The sequence below is a fragment of the Muntiacus reevesi genome, chromosome 3 (assembly GCF_963930625.1).
Source record: "Muntiacus reevesi chromosome 3, mMunRee1.1, whole genome shotgun sequence".
NCBI lineage: Eukaryota > Metazoa > Chordata > Mammalia > Artiodactyla > Cervidae > Muntiacus > Muntiacus reevesi.
This window is the reverse complement of record NC_089251.1, coordinates 246,415,718-246,434,485: the sequence shown is the minus strand read 5'-3', so window position 1 is coordinate 246,434,485 and position 18,768 is coordinate 246,415,718. Positions and strand designations below refer to the sequence as shown.

Genomic DNA, 18,768 nt, shown 5'->3' with positions numbered 1-18,768 from the left:
ACCCACAAGCTCAAGTCTGTCCAGAAGTGCTCCCTCATCATCACATAAAACTTTTTAAGTTGCTCTCACTGGCTTTTCTAGACTCATTTCTCCTCTCTTCACATCTTTCCTCCCGGCTAATGTGCTCTGTGCTCCAGGCATAACTGGGCATGCCCCCAGTTCTAAAACACGCAATGCTCTTTCACACCTCTAAGACTCTTCACATGTTCTTCTCTGTGCCTGGGATATTTGTTTTCTGCCACAGGCCCAGTTCAGATGTCCCCTCTCTGAGGCAAAACTAGTTCTCCAAAATTTATTCTTCCAAGGCACATGGTCCAACTGCTGTTGCAACTGAAACATACTCTGAAGAATGTTATTTGCTTAGAAATCCATGACTCTACACTGCTCTTCTCAAGAGAAGCAGCATCTGGTGTGCAAAGGGTACTGTGTTAAAAATAGAAACAGGATTTGAGATCTAAAATAGGAAATTCCTAGGTACCCAATTGGTCTAATGCTTGGTTCCTACAACTGTAAAAATAGGGATAATAAATAGGATTGTTGTAAAGATCGAATGAGCTAATATACACAAAGCATTGATATGTTGGAAATATGGTGCCCATGCAGGATGACATGATAAAGTGGGAGGTGTTCAATATGTCTCATTGGATGAATGCACCAGTTCTCATGATTCCTGCTGAACTCAGGGTTTGCCAGGGGGAGGTGGCAGCAGTACCAAGGACCAGTTCTTGTCCTGTGACCTGAAGGCCTTATGCTCTGTTATCCTCCCCACTGAAGGTCCAGTAAGACAAGATGCCCATGACACAATTCTCTTTAACTATAGTACACATACGTGATGTGCTAAGCAGTTAATTATTAATGGAGGGAGGAGGCAGGATGAAAATGTTGGCCCTGACCTCTTTCTCCAAATCCCATTCAAAGATAGAAAAAACAGATTTTTTTTTGGTAGGATTATAAATTTACTCATCCAGTTTTAAGAAATTATCAGCTAAAGCTACCCCATCTAAGTCAAGTTCAGTGGGGGCCTAAACAGAGAAGACGGTCAAAAACCAAGCAGCACCTGTTGGACTGGATCCTTGTTTTGGTCAGAATTTTGACTGCCATGCTAAACATATAATAGGAAAGATGTTTTAAAATCCAAAACAGCACTGAAAATAAGTCACGCCACCGTGACAAACCATAAAACAGTACTATCAGCAAGATAGGAGTGTTTTGGGAATTCTTGCGTGATGGGAAGCAGATGGGGATGGAATGGCTGAGAGAGGCCTGGAGGCAGACACAGCTCTGCACTCACAGAAGGAAGACAGCACCGCTGATAAGACAAGGGCAGGAGAAGGTCCCAGGGGTTCATCAAACACTGCCCCACACAGGGCAGGGGCTGGCGAGCAGCGGGCTGCCCAGGCTCCAACTTGAGACCTGCCGAGACAAATGTCCAGGAGCGGCCTGAGAAGGAAGCGGAGCCTTGGGCCCTCCTGCCAGACACAGAGGAGGGGGAGAAGTGGGAGCTCTCCTGGGAGGGACTTCCTGGGAAGGGCTCCCTTCCTGGGAGAGCCTCCTGAGTTTGGCAACTGGTGGGAGGACGGAAGGAAGGGGTTCAGCCTGCCTGCTCCCCATGTGCCTCTCATAGAAAGCAAGGCCTGTCCCGAAGCACAGCCCCCACTGCCTTCAGGGGCGGGGGTGCTGTTGGCCAATCTGCAGAGGCCCACGTGGAACTCATTCTACCCCTGGTCCTCCATTCATCAGTAACCAAAACCAAGAAATAAAGACTTCCATGGGGCTTGCTGCATGCCCTGGAGAAACCCATGACAGTCGTGTGAAACCAAATGGAACAAAGCCTAGAACAGTTTAGTCTCTGAGTCCTAAATAACATTCTGAATGAAAGGGGGGAAAAAACAACAACAATAAGCCTGTGGCCTACAGCGGTCAGTATCATCACAGGCAGGCCACTGTCACTGGGTGATCCACCCAGACAGCAACCGTCTTTTCGGTCCTGTTCATAGCACATGTTTTGACGAGGTGAGAGAAGTCAGGACGGCAAGGTGAGCAGAGACTGGCTTTAGAAAACAAGTACCTCTACAGCTGACAAAGCAACAAAAGCATTCATGAGAGGTGTGCCGTGAGGGGTTTCCATCAGCATGTTGTTAGGGTTGAAGGTTGAGGGGGGTCCCAGGGAGGAGGCCAGATGGAGCTGAAGTCGGTGTACCATCCTGTGTCCATGAGTGGGAGGCAGATGGAAGCCCGTCTCTCAGCCCAGCGGCCCTAGAGCTTGTGGCTGCAGCAACGGAACAGGCCGAGCCTTGGCCGGGACGCCGGCTCAGAGCTGCTGTGCCATCTGGTGTCTCAGAAAAGACCTCTCTGCTCTGGCCTCAAACAAAGCTTCTCCCCTCCAAGGCCCCTCCTACTTCCCCACCATCATCACTGAACAAAGTCACGTTTTACAAGCAGGTTTCTTGTGGCAGACAGTGGCATTGAGTACCTCTCATGCTTTGGTCTTTGTGGAGGCAGACAGGAAAGAAAAATGGAGAAGGGTTCCCACAAATCAGCTCCCAGCCTGTTCAAAGAGTCATGAAAGGGTCCCCAGGGCTGAAGGCAATCTGGCTTTCAAGAGCCAAGGGAACACTGTGCCCCGATCGAGCAGGAGGAGGGACCTCGCACGTTACCTTCACAGAGGACCTGCGAGGCCAGGGAAGTGAATCGGCTCTCTGGCTGCTCTGAGTGGCAGCACGTGAATGTACCTGGTCTTTACTTGTCCTTCTCCAGATGTCACAGTCTGAGGCATTAGGCATCCCTGCTTCTTTACAAACCTGCGTGGTGCCTCATTGATGGGGATTTGTAGGATCCTGCTGGGGAAAGGCCTAGTTTCTGCAGGGGACGCATTCTGGTGGCAATGTCTAGTTACAGACAAGATAATAAATGGGGGTGGAGGGAGAGACATTTTCTACATTAAAGGATGGAAGGGCTCAGGTGATATCAGAAGCTGCTGGTAAATACAGTTTTATCAAGGAATTTATCAAGGTCAGAGACAGAGCTCTTCGGTTATTGGAACGTGGATAAAATGAGGGATTCGCCCAGGTCCCAAGCAGGCACGCTGGCATGGCCAGTGGTAACCTGGGCAGGTGAAAGACAAATAACCCAGTTCTTCCAGACTTGTCACCCAGTAGACCTATTCCCTGGTGCATGGGAAAAATACCCAGAAAAGTCAGTGTTATAAATATGTAAGACCTGGTCAAGCACCAAAATAAAGGAAATGCTTTACTACTTTTTTCTTGGGGCTGGAATGTTTTATTTTGGTGGTAACACTCCACCTCAGTCCACCTGATTCTCCTGCTTTCAAGTCATTTCTCAAGCATGGGTCACTTTCCAATGCTCTTAAAAGACTTGAGATTCAACTCTTCCATTTCCCTTAAAGGAAAGTTTGGAGTGGTTTCCCACCCCTTGTCTAACAAACCAGCACAATGTGTTTGTTTCTTTGCTTCACCTCCCAGGACACTTGCTTCTTAAGAGTTAGCTCTTAAGTATTTGAGACATTCCTGGAGCCTGGTGATGGGCCATTTAAGGTATCCTGATCTGCTCTGTCGGCTCATTTCTCTGCCACACCGCAACCCTCTCCCCTTACCCTCAACCCAGAAAAGGACATTTTAACCTTATCAGATACATTTTCTCCATTCTGTTTTCAAGGTTTTGATCATCTTTACTATCATTATTCTGAATTCTTTTTCAGGTAGTTTGCCCATTTCCTCTTCATTTATTTGGACTTCTGTTTCTAGTCTGTTCCTTCATTTGTGCAGTATTTCTCTGCCTTTTCATTATTTTGTTTTAAACTTATTGTGTTTGAGGTTTCCAATTCCCAGGTTTCAAGGCTGAATTTTTTCTTTCTTTTGGTTTCTGCCCTCCTAAGGTTGGTCCAGTGGTTTGTGAAGTTTCATATAGGGTGAGATTTGTGCTGAGTTGTTTTTTTTCCCTCTGATGGGCAGGGCTGAGTGAGGTGATAATCCTGTCTGCTGATGACTGAGTTTGTATTTTTGTCTTGTTTGTTGTTTGGATGACGTGTCCTGCACAGGGTGCTACTGGTGGTTGGGTGATGCCCGGTCTTGTGTTCAAGTGGTTTCCTTTGTGGAAGTTCTTACTGTTTGATACTCCCTAGGGTTAGTTTTCTGGTAGTCTAGGGTCTTGGAGTCAGTGCTCCCACTCCAAAGGCTCAGGGCTTGATCTCGAGTTTTGTGTGGTTCTTTTCTAGTGGTTAGGTACTCTGGTCTCCTCTCAGCTGGTATTCTGCAAGCATTTCTGTATCTGAAGGTGTATTTCTGCTATATCCGTGGAAAGAGATGTACTCCACATCCACCTACTCCTCTGCCATCTTGTTTTTCCCTTTTAAGCTTATCAGATACAATTAGACATTCTCCAGTTCTGACAGCAAACCCTGTGTACATGGGGATTCTTCCCCTCTTTGTGAAGTCAGAAATGAATGTAGTTTAGAACTGCTGTTAAGGGTAAAAGTCTCGAGAATATTTGGGAGAAATGAGGTCATCCCCATCAGGACATGGGGTAAAGATTCCATAATTCAGTGCCTCTGAGGCCTAAGTGTTTGGGGACATTGTGATTTGAGGTTTTTCCAAGTTCAGAAGCTGAATATGCCAGAAATTCTCCCAGCAAAAGTGTTTACTATCAGAGCACAATAGAAGTGTACCATTAAACCTTTTCAAAGGTACAGCCACAAATATTTTCCTTTAAAATACCTAAGCAGCAAGTTGAGAAAAACAAATTCAGATGGAAGCAGATAGTTATAGCTACCTGCCTTTGTGTATGAGACATATATATCAGATAGAAAATGCAAACATTTTTTGAGGAGATGCTATGTGGGTGCATTATTTTTCCTTTATACAAATTAATTCTTCATGAATCAGGGACAGAAAGATATTTCCTTGCATGCCACTGCTTGTGCAGTAAATCCACCAGAGAAGAACTTGAGGCTATCTGTTAGAGATGAAATATTATTATTCATGAAAAAAAAAGTGAAATTGGATTTGGAGTAAGCAGACTTGGGCTCTGTCCCTGGTTCATCTACATATACTACTGCATGATGAAGAAGATACTCAGAATGTACTAAGCTCAGTTTCTCCATCTGTAAATTGTGGGTAATAACATTAGCACTATTCTGTTCACACAATTAGTCTGAGGTTCAAAGAGGGGATGTAAATGAGGTCACTATATAAAAGGTATAATGCAAATCATATTTAATTATTACGTTTTGTCTATGATCCTGACTTCGGTGTTGATATGAATTTTTTCTACAGTAGATGATATATTTGAACTTCATTCAGGTCTATATGGTCTTCCCTGGTGGCTAAGATGGTAAAGAATCCACCTGCAGTGCAAGAGACCTGGGTTCGATCCCTGGGTTGGGAAGATCCCCTGGAGGAGGGCAAGGCAACCCATTCCAGTATTCTTGCCTGGAGAAACCCATGGACAGAGGAGCCTGGTGGGCTACAGTCCACGGGGTCACAGAGAGTTGGACATGGCTGAGCAATTAAGTGCAGCACAGCATATAAAGCCTTCATTTAATTAACTGAGACTAGTCTGTAGTAACTATTTTAAAATCAGATTTCCATGACATGTTTGCTCAACAATGCTCAAAGAACAAAGCTAAGAGACCGTTTTGAAGCCCTTTTGGCCTGGGACATGTGGTAGACCGCAGAACAGAACACAGGCTCGAGTCAGAAAGACCTGGACCAAATCCCGAGTGCCCCTCTTTCAGGATAAACAACAAGTGATTTAACATAAGCCTCATTTTCCTTATTCATAAAATGAGGATAATATTAATAACTACCTCAAAGATCTGTGAAAGAAGAGAATCAGACAATTGTTGAACACAGTGCCTAGCACACATCTGTTCAATAAATGTTGGCTGTAATTAAATACTATTGTATTTGTTTTTCCATTTACAATCCCTTGTGAAACTGGGAGAGAGTAAGAAAGATAGCGTCAAGTTGTGTCCGACTCTTATGATCCCACAAACTGTAGCCCCCCAGGCTCCTCTGTCCATGGGATTCTCCAGGCAAGAATACTGGAGTGGGCTGCCATTTCCTTCTCCAGGGGATGAGAGTAAGTAGGTATTAAACTCATGTTCTAGTTTAAGAGACTTGTAATCTGAAGATGTTGGGGGACTTACTGGTAACTTGGTAAGACCAGAATCCAGGGCTCTTGTGCTTAGTATGGGCTTTCACTTTATTTAGCAGACACTTAGGTCAAATGCATGTATCTCAAAAGCTGTCATTAAATTCTCAAAATACCATTAATTCTCCTTTCAAAAAACTCAGTATCCAGCATTCTATCTTTAGTCTCGGGCCCTCCAACCCATTCTCTATAGATAACAGAGAAACCCACCTACTGCGAAACTAGTAAGGCCACATCTCCCTCTAAACTAGTCAATGGTGCTCCAAATGGCCATAAAATAATATACAAGACACATAGAGAAGCCGACCCCCTTCAACCTGACCTCGGCCCAACTCTCCAGCCACGTTCACCCACATGCCTGCGCTGGGGGCACCCCTTCGGTTCCTTACTGGAACTTGCTTGATATTTTTCTGGCCCCACCTACCCCTGCACCCCTGAGAGGCTAGGAATTCTTTCTTTGTTCTAGGAAGAAGGGCACTTCTTATTTTCTGCTGTGGTTAAAAAGAAAGGTTTTGAGAATCAACCTAAACACCCAACGACAAACTGATTGCACTAAGGAGTATCCAAAGGATAGACTACTACGCACTGATTAAAAATCCCATCTTTAAAAAGTATTTATGGTTAAGAGAGAATGCCATGCTATATTATTAAGTGTAAAAAGTGAGGAACTGAAAAATAATCAAGGGATAGGTACCAAAATGTTAATGATAATAATCTCTGGAAGGTGTGGTTGGCAGGTGTTATTTATTCTTCTTTGACTCTTTTTAGTACTTTTCCAAATTTTCTATGCAATGAACAGATCAACTTGAACAGTAAAAAGTCATAAAAATCTTGAGGCAATCTAATAATGATGCCTAAATTGTAAACTGCAGCTATATCCATCTCTTTCTCTTCCAAATCTGGATCCTAATAGCATCAACCCAAAGGCTGGTTCTTGGGCATGTAAACATGAGGAACAAGGAGTAAACTGCTTTCATAGGGGAAAGGCAAATTTAAACTCTAGAAATGGCCCACTTAATGCACTCATTTCTTCTGGTAAATTCCACAAGCTTACACTTAGGTCACAGCCGTCTTTTCAGGAAAAACGAAGGCAAAGTTCATCATGCAGTGAAGGAAAAGACTCCACAGTGAATTTTTTTATTTCCTAAAGATCAGTTCTTTTAGTCATGCTTCTGGTTTCATTTGATTTGCATCTAAGGATGGACTTTTTTTTAACTCTGAACATTCTCTTGGCATATCCCAAGAAATCACAAGCCTAAGCACTAATGGTTTTAGGCTTGCTAATCTGGGTTCCACTGAAGAAACAAATTTTCCAATAACTATATCGCACCCTCCAAAAATAGCCTGGACAGGTAAAGACTATTAAAACAGGCTCTGCTAATGAAGAGAAAACACACAACCTCTTGCGTGCCCTCTAGAGCACATGTGTGGAATAGCAGGTGGTGGCTGTCTAAACAACTCTTCCTTCTGGTATTTTCTCATATCACTTGATTATCTTAAATTGTTTCCTTTCAATATTATGCCCCACAGTATATGTTAGAAAATATTACTCAAGCACATGAAATGAATGAATTTAAGATTATGAGTTTCTGACCATTTGGTAGACTCCAGAACCTGCCAGCAATTCAAATATACAAGATAATATATATAAATATATATATTTGTATATATTTCCTGGTGATTGCAGCCATGAAATTAAAAGATGCTTGCTCCTTGGAAGAAAAGCTATGACCAACCTAGACAGCATATTATAAAGCAGAGACATTACTTTGCCCACAAAGGTCCATCTAGTCAAAGCTATGGTTTTTCCAGTAGTCATGTATGGATGTGAGAGTTGGATCATAAAGAAGGCTGAATGCTGAAGAGTTGATGTTTTTGAACTGTGGTGTTGGAGAAGACTCTTGAGAGTTCCTTGGACTGCAAGGAGAAAAAAAACCGGTAAATCATGAAGGAAATAAATCCTGAATATTCACTGGAAGGACTGATGTTGAAGCTGAAGCGCCAATACTTTGGTCACCTGATATGAAGATCCAACCCATTAGAAAAGACCCCAATGCTGGGAAAGAGTGAAGGTAGGAGGAGAAGGAGACGACAGAGGACAAGACAGTGTGGCATCACTGGCTCAATGAACATGGGTTTGGGCAAGCTCCAGGAGACGGTGAAGGACAGGGAAGCCTGGTGTGCTGCAGTCAATGGGGTTGCAAAGAGTCAGACACAACTGAACAACAACAAATATACATTTATATGGGCTTCCCCAGCAGCTCAGCGGTAAAGAATCTGCCTGCAATGCAGGAGACTTAAGAGACACAGGTTTGATCCCTGGGTTGGGAAGATTCCTTGGAGGAGGGCATGGCAACCCACTCTAGTATTCTTGCCTGGAGAATCCCATGGACAGAGGAGCCTGGTAGGCCACAGTCCCTAGGGATGGCAAAGAGTTGGACATGACTGAAGTGACTGACTACACATAAATTTATATATAATTTATAAAATACATATAGAATTCAAATATATATACATATATATAATTTCATTTTCCGCCCTTCTGCTCAGGCCCAATTGACAAGCTTCTAGGCTTCTAGGGAATTTCAAAATTTCAGATAGACCTAGAATTAGATTCGGGAAATGGCATCTACTTCATTTCCCTCCTGGCCTTAGGCTATTTTCTGATAGACAGTTTCTAAACAGTGGAGAACTAGGTCTCACTTTACTCCGAAGAGCATGTTGGGAGCCTTGTATCGCAAGCACCTTCTTTGTCTCCTTGAAACCTCTTTTTGTCCAGCTGGCCTCAGGCTTATAACATTCTGTTTATCTGCTCACCCCACATCTCCTTGCCCACAGTCCCTCTCCAAAGTACTTGCACAAAGGTAGCCAGAATGTATGTTTCTGCTGGTAAGGGTCTCTACTGTATCTATTTGCTGCAGGGTAACCTCTTGTTTTTAGACTTAAAAACAAAGCAAAATCACAACAATAAGCTCCAGAAGCTCATTTTAGGTTTGTTGGCCCTGTCTGGAAGCTGCAACAACAGCGCCATCAAACTGTCACTGTTGTTCAGCACTTGCCCCCAAAAGCCACCCAGGTCTGCACCTGTGAGGCCTGGTAGGCATTGTGAGTCACTCTGCCTGCCACCACATAAAAAGCTAATTTCGCATTCAGAATATATGTTTTTTTTTTTCAATACCAATAGCAACAAGAGTGTGCCAAAAAATTTCCCCTGAAGCTCTATTCTGTTTTTTAAACTACAGAACATTCTTTCATAGTTTGACAGTTAAAATGCCGCAGTTAATGTAATAAACAGAGAATTTTTCTAAGTAGCCTGTCAAAACAAGTGACACTTTTTTTTTTTTTTGCTAGCGAGTCTCAGATTCAGAACAATAGGAAGTACCTTTCAAAGCAACATCTTCATTATACAATCAAATTCTTAAAGTAATCTTCTCATCAAAGAATATTGTGTTATTTCTTTCCCAGTAATTATCAGAGTTCTGCAACCTCCCTGGCAGTGGTGACTATTATAAAATGCAGCTGTGCTGAGTTACAATATTGAGGGCTCCCGCCCTGGTCAATAGGGAGCCAATGCAGCTCATGCCTCCACATTTCCTAGTGATTTGGCAGTTGGGGCAGTCAAAAGTCAACATTTCCAGGACCAGTGAATATACCGTCAAGTTCCCAGGAGCAAAGGGCTCAGCGGCTCTCTGCAAGGACAGCAGAGACACCAGTAATTCCTGATGAACTCAGCTTCTTTTCTTTCCACTTAAAGTATAGTAGAAGTTCCAAAGGTTATTATCTGATTAAAAATGGTGTGTGTGTGTGTGTGTAGAGTCAGAAGTCTGTCTCATAAAATTAGATTCCTTCTTTTTCACTCTTCCATCTCTTAGGGACAGTCATTCACATAGAAATAAAAGCTAAGAGTACTGAGTCACAAGAAGAACTAGCAGTTTAATTCCAATGTTTGAAGTTTCATAAAGCCTGAAAAGACGGGACAATCCTAAGGGCACCCAAAATGATGTATCTTGGGTTACTGGTGAAACCTGTAATCTACAGCCAGAGATGGGCTGGAAAAGTTCAAACTTCGTAATGTAACTTTCTCTGAAGGATCTCTGGGTTAGTGCTGTATGGAAGGAAAAGAAATACAGGCTACTCTTTATAAGGGAGACTCATGACATCAGCTCTCAGGGTCTTGGAAGGGTGAATCAAGCAATTAGCATGAATATCCCTAGCATGCTGTATTCCTTCCACACAGCCGGCGCTCAGTGTGGCATCCAAATCTAATTTGGGAGTGCCTAACTTCCACCAGGTGGCGCTAATGGTAAAGACCCCCTGCCTGCCAATACTGGAGACAAGAAACATGGGTTCGATCCCTGGGTCAGGAAGATCCCTTGAAGTGTAGGGCAACCTACTCCAGTATTCTTGTCTGGAGAATCCCACGGATAGAGGAGCCTGGGGGGCTACAGTCCATGGGGTCGCAGAGTCAGACACAACTGAAGCGACTTAATATGCACATTCCACTGGATTACACACTCTCCAAAGGCAGGAGCCATTTCACTACTTTCAAAAAACCTCTTTGGCAGATGCTCAAAAATGTATGTGAGTTGAATGGCATTTCTGTCTCCCCTGAAGCAACTGAGAGCTGAGGGAACATAAGAGCTGGGAACATATGTTCATTTGTTCATTCAATCACTCAGCAAAGGTTTGCTGATAGTCTGCTTGGTGTAAGGCAAGAGCTTGGGATATGCCCTTTTCTAACTTCCACATCATGTTCAATTTCCCTCTTCAGATTATGTTCTATTGATATACACTACATTTGCCTTTGTAGCATGCAATGCAGCTGTTATTAAATGATTATTGCATAACTAGTTGTTCATGGTCTGGCTCCTGCCCTAGACAGAAAGCTTCAGGCTGGGGGTGCAACCCTCTAATATTTTAATGCTGCAGCCTTTGCAACTAACATAGTACCTAGGACAAAATAGATGTTCAACAAATATTGGTTAAATGACTAAATGAATGAAGTAAAATGAGTTATGCCTTCACCTATAAGAAACTCAGTTTACAATTATGTTTCTCAATAGAGGCTTTTTGTGCAGGGCAGCTTATTTTGTAGCGTTCTAGGTAGTGGGGTGTGTTCAGGTTCTGCCACTGCCCAGCAAATGCCAGCAGTGTGGCCATCAAAATCCCCTCCCACAATTTCTGATGCCTGCCCCTTGGGGCTGGCCTGCATCTGTTTGAGAACCACGGTGTGATATGGGCTTGAATGAAGGTGACAGCAAGAAGGGACAGAGCCAGGACATGAAGAGGAGGTAAACAAGGGGCAGTGAGACACGGGAGCGTAGGGAAGAGGGGAGAGAAGCGGTCTAAGAGGCAAGAACACAGTTTAGAGTGAGGGCCGCCATCTGAGTTCCCCAAATCCAGGGGACTCTCCCGTCTCTCCACCCCCGCCCCCACTGCCCCCCGTCATGGTCCTCCAGGGCTCAGAGAACGTAAATTGCTCAGCAGGTTTCTTGAGTACAACTCATGATGAGATCAGTGAAGCTCTGGCTTTTCTGTTTGGTAATTTTGGATTTTCCAGCAAAATTTTTGTTTGAAGAAAGGGTATTGAAGCTAAAGGAACTGAGAACCATGGTTGTGGAGTTAAGGATGATGATGCTAACTGAATAGAGGGAAGGCCTCTGAAACACATGGTATGGGATTAAGAGAAAGTTGTGGCAAAAAATGAGCTATGCTGAAGAGCCTCCTTGCAGCGCAGAGTAAGGGCAAGGGAAAGGGAAGAGTCCTGGGGAAAGGGAAGGGTGCAGTGAGAGGCTGCTGGGAGGTGGGGCCCACACCAGGAAGCTGGTCTGAGGGACACGGGAGATGTGCTAAAGTGCAATGCTTCTGTTGAGACCCACTGACAAATGGAGGTTGGCCAAGCCGGTGACTCAGAGTCGACACCCACAGCTGGCTGGCACCAGTTGCCGGGTGGAGTGGGATTTCATTTCCAGCAGAAAAACATAAGCCCTGTGTGCAGTGGTTGCAGGACCATGTGCCAAGTCACCCTTTAGTGAGAAGGTTTCCCTGAGGCTAGAGCTGAGGCACATGCTTCTTCGTATGCCCCACAGGGATAGTGGAGTGCCCCAAACAGCTGAGCCCCGAAGAACTGATGCTTTTGAACTGCAGTGTTGGAGAAGACTCTTGAGAGTCCCTTGGATTGCAAGGAGATCCAGCCAGTCCATTCTAAAGGAAGTCAACCCTGAATATTCATTGGAAGGACTGATGCTGAAGCCCCAATACTTTGGCCACATGATGCGTAGAACTGACTCATTGGAAAAGACCCTGATGCTGGGAAAGATTGAAGGCAGGAGGAGAAGGGGACGACAGAGGATGAGATGGTTGGATGGCATCACTGACTCGATGGACCCGAGTTTGAGCAAGCTCCAGGAGTTGGTGACAGAAAGGGAAGCCTGGTATGCTACAGCTCATAGGGTCACGAAGAGTCAGACACGACTGAGCAACTGAACTGACTGACTGACTGAAACAGAGGAAGGGCTCAACAGAGTCCTTCTGGATTGATCTGATTAAACACTTGAGGGTCCTCAACTTTAGCGAGGAGGTTGCTACTGATGGTCAGGTAGGCTTAAACTGAGCTGGATGGGAAAGAGCACCTCACTGGACGAATGGAGGCCCTGAAGAGTTAACAGAGCAGTGGCGTCCTCTTGTGTCTTTAAGATGAAAACCCTGATTCTAAAAGATTCATACACCCCTATGTTCATTGCAGCACTATTTACAATAGCCAAGACATGGAGGCAACCTAAATGCCCATCAACAGATAAATGGATAAAGAGGTGGTACATATATATTGATACAATGGACTATTAGTCAGCCATAAAAAGAATGAAATAATGTCATTTGCAGCAACATAGATGGACCTAGAGATTTTCATACTAAGCGAAGTAAGGCGGGCAAAGACAAATGTTATATGGTGTCACTTATATGTTGAATCTAAAAAGTAATACAAATGAATCTATATATAAAACAGAAAGACTCACAGACATAGAAAGCAAACTTATGATTACCAAAGGGGAAAGGGAGGGGAGAGGATAAATGAGGAGTTTGGGATTAATAGATGGAAACTGCTATACATAAAATAGATAAACAACAAGAATTAACTATATAGCACAGGGAACTATAGCCAATATCTTGCAATAACCTATAATGAAAAAATCTGAAAAAATATATAGAACTGAATCACTTTGTTGTATGCCAGAAACTAACACAATATTGTAAACCAAGTGTACTTCACTTTTTATTTATTTATTTTTAATTTATTATTATTTTTTTTACTTCACTTTTTAAAAAAGAATGTGTCTTCAAGCTAAGGAGAGAAGGCTCTGCATGGGGCAAAAGAATGTGCTGAATGAATGAATGTGGCATAGGAGAACCGGCATGAAGTCTACAGTCCTGACATCCTCTGTCCTACTGCATTAGAGAGAAGGGGGCTGCCACAGTCTGGCACAGAGGCAGAGCAGTTTCTGTTTGTCATGGACCAAAGGTTGTTTAATACGTGGACTCCGTCTTGACATCCTGAGCCAATTGCTAAAAGTCTCTAGAGTTTTAACTCATGCCATAAGGGAAATGGAACTATCTGGCTCAAACATAGAAGAAAATGACAGGAGGTAAACCCTGCTGCATCGCCCCTTTGTAATCTCTCCTTTGGCGCTGGGTGAAGTCAGGTCAGGACTTTAGAAGTCAGCCTCGTTTCCCTGCGCACAGGTGCATGCCTCGCACAGGGCGGCCCCAACGAGCAACTAAGGGCTCTCACTCACGGTTTGCGAAGGACCATCCTCATGTGGGCGTCCGGGCCCATCTGCGACAGCAGCAGCAAGGTGTCCTGCAGCTCTTCATCACACTCCTTCTTCTCCTCCTCCGTAGGCAAAGGGGCGTCCTCGTGCTCATCATCCAGAAATCGATAAAATAAATATTTGTCTTGGAAGTGATGCTCCTGATCCACTACGGGAAACATGGGGGCAAGCGTCAGCTGCGGGCACCTCTGCCTCACAGCCCGTTTGCCAGAAACGAATGGATGGTGTCCAATGAGTGAATGGCAAGACAGCCAAGTGGCAGCAAGGCGTTGGGACTCCTCACCCTTTTCCCGTGGCCTCGCCCAGGGCGGCGCAGCTGGAAGACGGGACCTCCCGGCGGCAGTCATGCACCTCACAGCTCTCCCTGACCCGCCCATCTCCTGAGCTGCCCTGGGACTCTCCTATGAGAACCTGCCAGCTTCCCTGAGATGAGCCCTCTGACCAGTGAAATTGCCTTGATGACATTTTCTAGCGTGTGGGTTATACATCCCAAAGAGGAAAATGGCCAACTGCCAGATCGTGCTCTATAGTGGTTTTGTCAAAGCACAGACTTAAAAAAACCTGACTTTATCAGCAGCAGAATTGATTTTTTTCCTTTTTATATGTGCTGTTTATAACCATGTCTTGTCTGCACTTTAAAAATTAAAGTAAAATTGCCTGAGCAAAGCTGACAAGACCAACCATCTAGGTCATATACCCCTAGTATCTAACAATAATTTCCTTCTAGTTTAAGTTTTAAAGAGTCTTTTTTAAAAATTATATTCCCTTTAAACCAGAAGATTTAGATCTCTGAAAGACAGTCATGAACTTGGTTTGTAATCTGTCATCTATGTGTCTTAAAGTTTTAAGCCCCTTTTCAGGGGGGAGCATCAACACCATCCAAAGATAAGAAGTGGTAGATCCTTGCTGCTCAAAAAAATCAGCATCATCTGGGAGCTTGTTGGAAATGCAGACTCTCTGAATCAGAGTCTGCATTTTAACAAGAGTTCCAGGTGATCTGTATACACAGTAAAGTCTGTGAAACACTGGCAAGACCATCATTACATTCCCAGGTATTAAAGGAAAGATTTTAGTAGTCTGTCTGTTTGGAAAAGTGATCTTTAAACAAATGGCATGAGGAGTTAAACCATAGTCCTACTCCTGTCCTGAATAGTTACTCTCCTTAGATATCAGGGGCTACAACCGGAGAGCACGCATGATTTTACATATGGTCATTGTGTGGGTACACAAATTGACTCTCCCAGAAAACGCAGGTTCTGAATTCATTACTCTCTTTCATGTCATCAGCCTGGCCACACACTTCATTGCTCTCATTTGGCCGCTGCATCAGGATTGCTGTGCGATACTCAGAGTATAATCACGCTATCAATGAACCGTGAATGCAAACTAATAAACATAATTGGAACTGATGCACTCGGGTTGCAATTTCATTTTCCCTTCATACATTCTCCCAAGTTAGGAAGGTACAATGGTGGAACACTGCAATCAACGGCATCCACTCGCTGCATTTGTATTGCTAAATGAAGACGCCAGCTCTGTGGGTCCCTAAAGAGATCATAATTCTTTCTGGCCCATGTGGGAGTTCAGCCACAACCAACCCAGGGAAACACGCTTAGCATTTCTTGCGTGTTTTCCAGGGACCACATGTCATCTTACCGTGGTTGAGAACGCTGTCTTCTACCAGGACTTGCCACATGCCCACAGCCTGCGTTCGGGAGTGAACACATGGAGTCTGCTGCAGCATCCAGTCCACCAGCTCGGTCCCCACACAGCATTGTCTGAAGAGGGGTGGGGCACAAAGGAGGGGAGGTCACCCACTTGCAGATGAAGGATGGGAGATGGCTTCTGAGAGGAGCTCCTCCTGAAGGGCCTGGTGCCCTTCTACCCTTTGGCAAACGAAGCACCGCATGATATGGCCACAGGTTCTCAAACTATTGTACAAACCAATAAGACCACTCAACTCACAGGCGACCTTCTAGGCAAGGCTGGCTAAACATCGGAAGACCATCATAAGTTGCAGCCCCAGGGAGGCAGAAGGGCTGTGAGGCAAGAAGCGTGATCTGGCAACTGAATCCCAGGGCCAGAAACTCTTAAGCTGGTCCCAGAAAATTTCACGGTCAAATGAAGTGTTAGTTTCTCTGCCGTGTCTAACTCTTTCTGACCCTATGAGCTGTACCTTGCCAGGCTTCTCTGACGATGGAATTCTCCAGGGAAGAATACTGGAGTGGGTAGTCATGCCCTCCTCCAGGGGATAGTCCCGACGCAGGGATCGAACTTGGGTCTCCTGCATTACAGGCAAATTCTTTAGCATCTGAACTACCAGGGAAGTCAAATGAAGGCAAAGCATAATTCTGACTTCTTTCCCCTGAGCTTTGTGAGGAATGAGTTAAGGTTTGTGAAGCCCTAGGAGGTACCATGTGACAGGTTCTGGATAAGTGCAAAATTATATACCACTTTCTATTTTCAAGTAATACTACTGAGCTTCCTCAGAGGGGTGTTGGGAGAAACAAGCAATTAGTAATGCAAATCTCTTTGAAAAAAAGTTCAATGTAATGAACATCAGCACTTCGACAGAGCCTGTCATCTGAAGAGCTCCAAATGCTTTCTGTACAGGCACATACTCATCACTGTGATGCCCCTCGGGGGTAAGGTGGTCTGGATGGGCAAACTATTAACATGTGCATTAGTTAGGAAACACAGAACCACACACATACACACATGTTAGGAAAGCTTCTGTGGGGAGAGAAGTGTTTGTGGCATGACTATTCAGTGGAGGAAATGGGATGATGTAGTCTGAGGGAGGAACCCTATGGGACAGAGGAACAAGCAGGGAGTTACAAGCAGCTGGCTGCCTACAGCTGGGTCGAGGTCACTGGTGGCCTCACCTCCTGGGCTGAGGATGCCACTATCTTTGAGGCACTGAGGCTGGTTCCAGCCCAGGGAGTTCCTCTCTAGTTGAACCCGAGGGGATTCCTGGTGCTGGTCCATTCTAGGAAAAGCGTAGCCCAGGAGGAGTCATGAGATCCAGCACCAGGTCTGCTATGTATTAGCTGCATGACTCTGACTATATCGTTTCAAATTTCTGGTTCTTAATTTTTTTCATCTATAAAAGAAAAGAGGAGGAAAAGATGGCCTTGAAGGCCATGTCCGTTTCTAAGATTCTAGGAACTCTGAAATCTATCAGAGATCCTGGGATGTTCTGATTTGGATCTGACCCACCACACAAGGAAGATGTCCTGAGAAGGCTATCAGGTTTCCAGGACTGCTCTGATTACAGACTATTACACATTAGAGCTTCAGTGGGCAAAGAGGCACCTAGTTACTCTTCATCCTGAACCAAATGTATGATCTGTCATGTTCCTCTTCTAATTTGAGAATTTATTAACGGGAAAAGTCATGTAAAAGTATAAAAAATCAATTTAACGTGGCCTTTAAGTCAATGATTACTTTTACTAAAAAAGAGCACATGGAACTGAGATGATCCCAGGACTTTGGAGCCCTGGGACAGGGTATAAGGATCTTGTAGTCAGAACACAGAACAAAGACATACAGTTGTGCCACTTGTAGCTGATGGAATCATGGGTTTCCTCTCTATTAATGATATTTAGTTACTTTAAGATTCACAGCTGACCTCTGGTGTGGTGATCACTGGGGATGACACTGCATCTGGGGAGACTTGGACCCCTAATGCTGCCGTAACGATAGAAGTGGGGAGAAGCAGGAGTGGGGGAGGCGATGAAACTGGAACCAAGGTTTGGGACCAGGCACTCAACATGTCCTGCAGGAAAAAGAAATCATGCCTCATGGGTCATTATCAACAGATCATTAATTTGTGTCATAGGGTGTGGAATAGACTTAACACCTATGTTTCAGGGGTTTAAAATCTTACTACTATGGAGCAAGAAAGAGATTATGGTTTCTGACTTCTAGTTTCCAGTATCTGTCACCAAAGATGACATCTTGAATGGAATTTCCCTAGCGCAAGTCAACACTTGGGAAAGCATAATCACATTTTAAATTAAGGAAAAAAGATTAAAAAGTAAAAGGTCTTTCAGCTGTATGAGACTTTGAGAGTCACTTGATTAGTTAAAGAGGTTGAACTCTCTCCCTGAGGCCATAGGCAGATGTTTTAACCTATACTTCCCTCAGAATTATAGCAGTGTATAGGAACTATAGACATAAAAAAAAAAAAAAAAAAAAAAAAAAGGATGAACTTCCAGAGTTGAAGGAAAAGGCTTTCAAATGTAATCATCCAAAATAGTAGCTGGTAAATATCCATATTATAAGGGGAAGAGGAGCAATCTGTCCTTAAAGACGGAACATGTCCTAAGAGGAACATGCTACTGATTAAAGTGTTTCTCAAATCCCATCAAATAGAATTCCAGAGTTCTATTAAGAAGAGGCCATTCTAAATGCAGCAAATAGGGCTTTCCATAGTGGTCCAGTGTGGAAGACTCTGTGCTTCCAATGCAGTGGGGGTGCGTGAGGAACTAAGATGCTACATGCCCTGCAGCGCTGCCAACAAATTAAAAAAAAATAAATGTAACAAATGGTTTTGATCTTATAAACATATTCATGACAAATGCAAGTAGAAGAGTGTTAGTTTGCATGGAAAGCAGAAAAAGTGATCCTAAGAGGAAGAATTTGCCATGCATTTCCAGTTTTCCTTGGGAAGAGACTGGATTTTGAGGCAATATACTTGAACATTCAGGTAGGGTGAGTCAGAAATAATTTTATAGGTTCTATCATAGTTGACAATTGCTAGAAA

The 18,768-nt window shown here is 44.0% G+C and overlaps 1 protein-coding gene across 6 annotated transcripts in view; it reads right to left on the bottom strand.

The window, feature by feature from the left end:
- The window catches only part of RAPGEF4 (Rap guanine nucleotide exchange factor 4), a 232,071-nt gene that overhangs the window by 72,100 nt on the left and 141,203 nt on the right, over positions 1–18,768 (bottom strand). For all 6 annotated transcript variants that reach the window (XM_065931769.1, XM_065931772.1, XM_065931771.1 and 3 more), the window contains 2 exons: positions 15,657–15,778; positions 13,965–14,148 (listed from right to left, as the gene is read on the bottom strand). In XM_065931769.1, the coding sequence (XP_065787841.1) occupies positions 13,965–14,148; positions 15,657–15,778 (306 nt within the window). The remainder of the gene's footprint in view (positions 1–13,964; positions 14,149–15,656; positions 15,779–18,768) is intronic.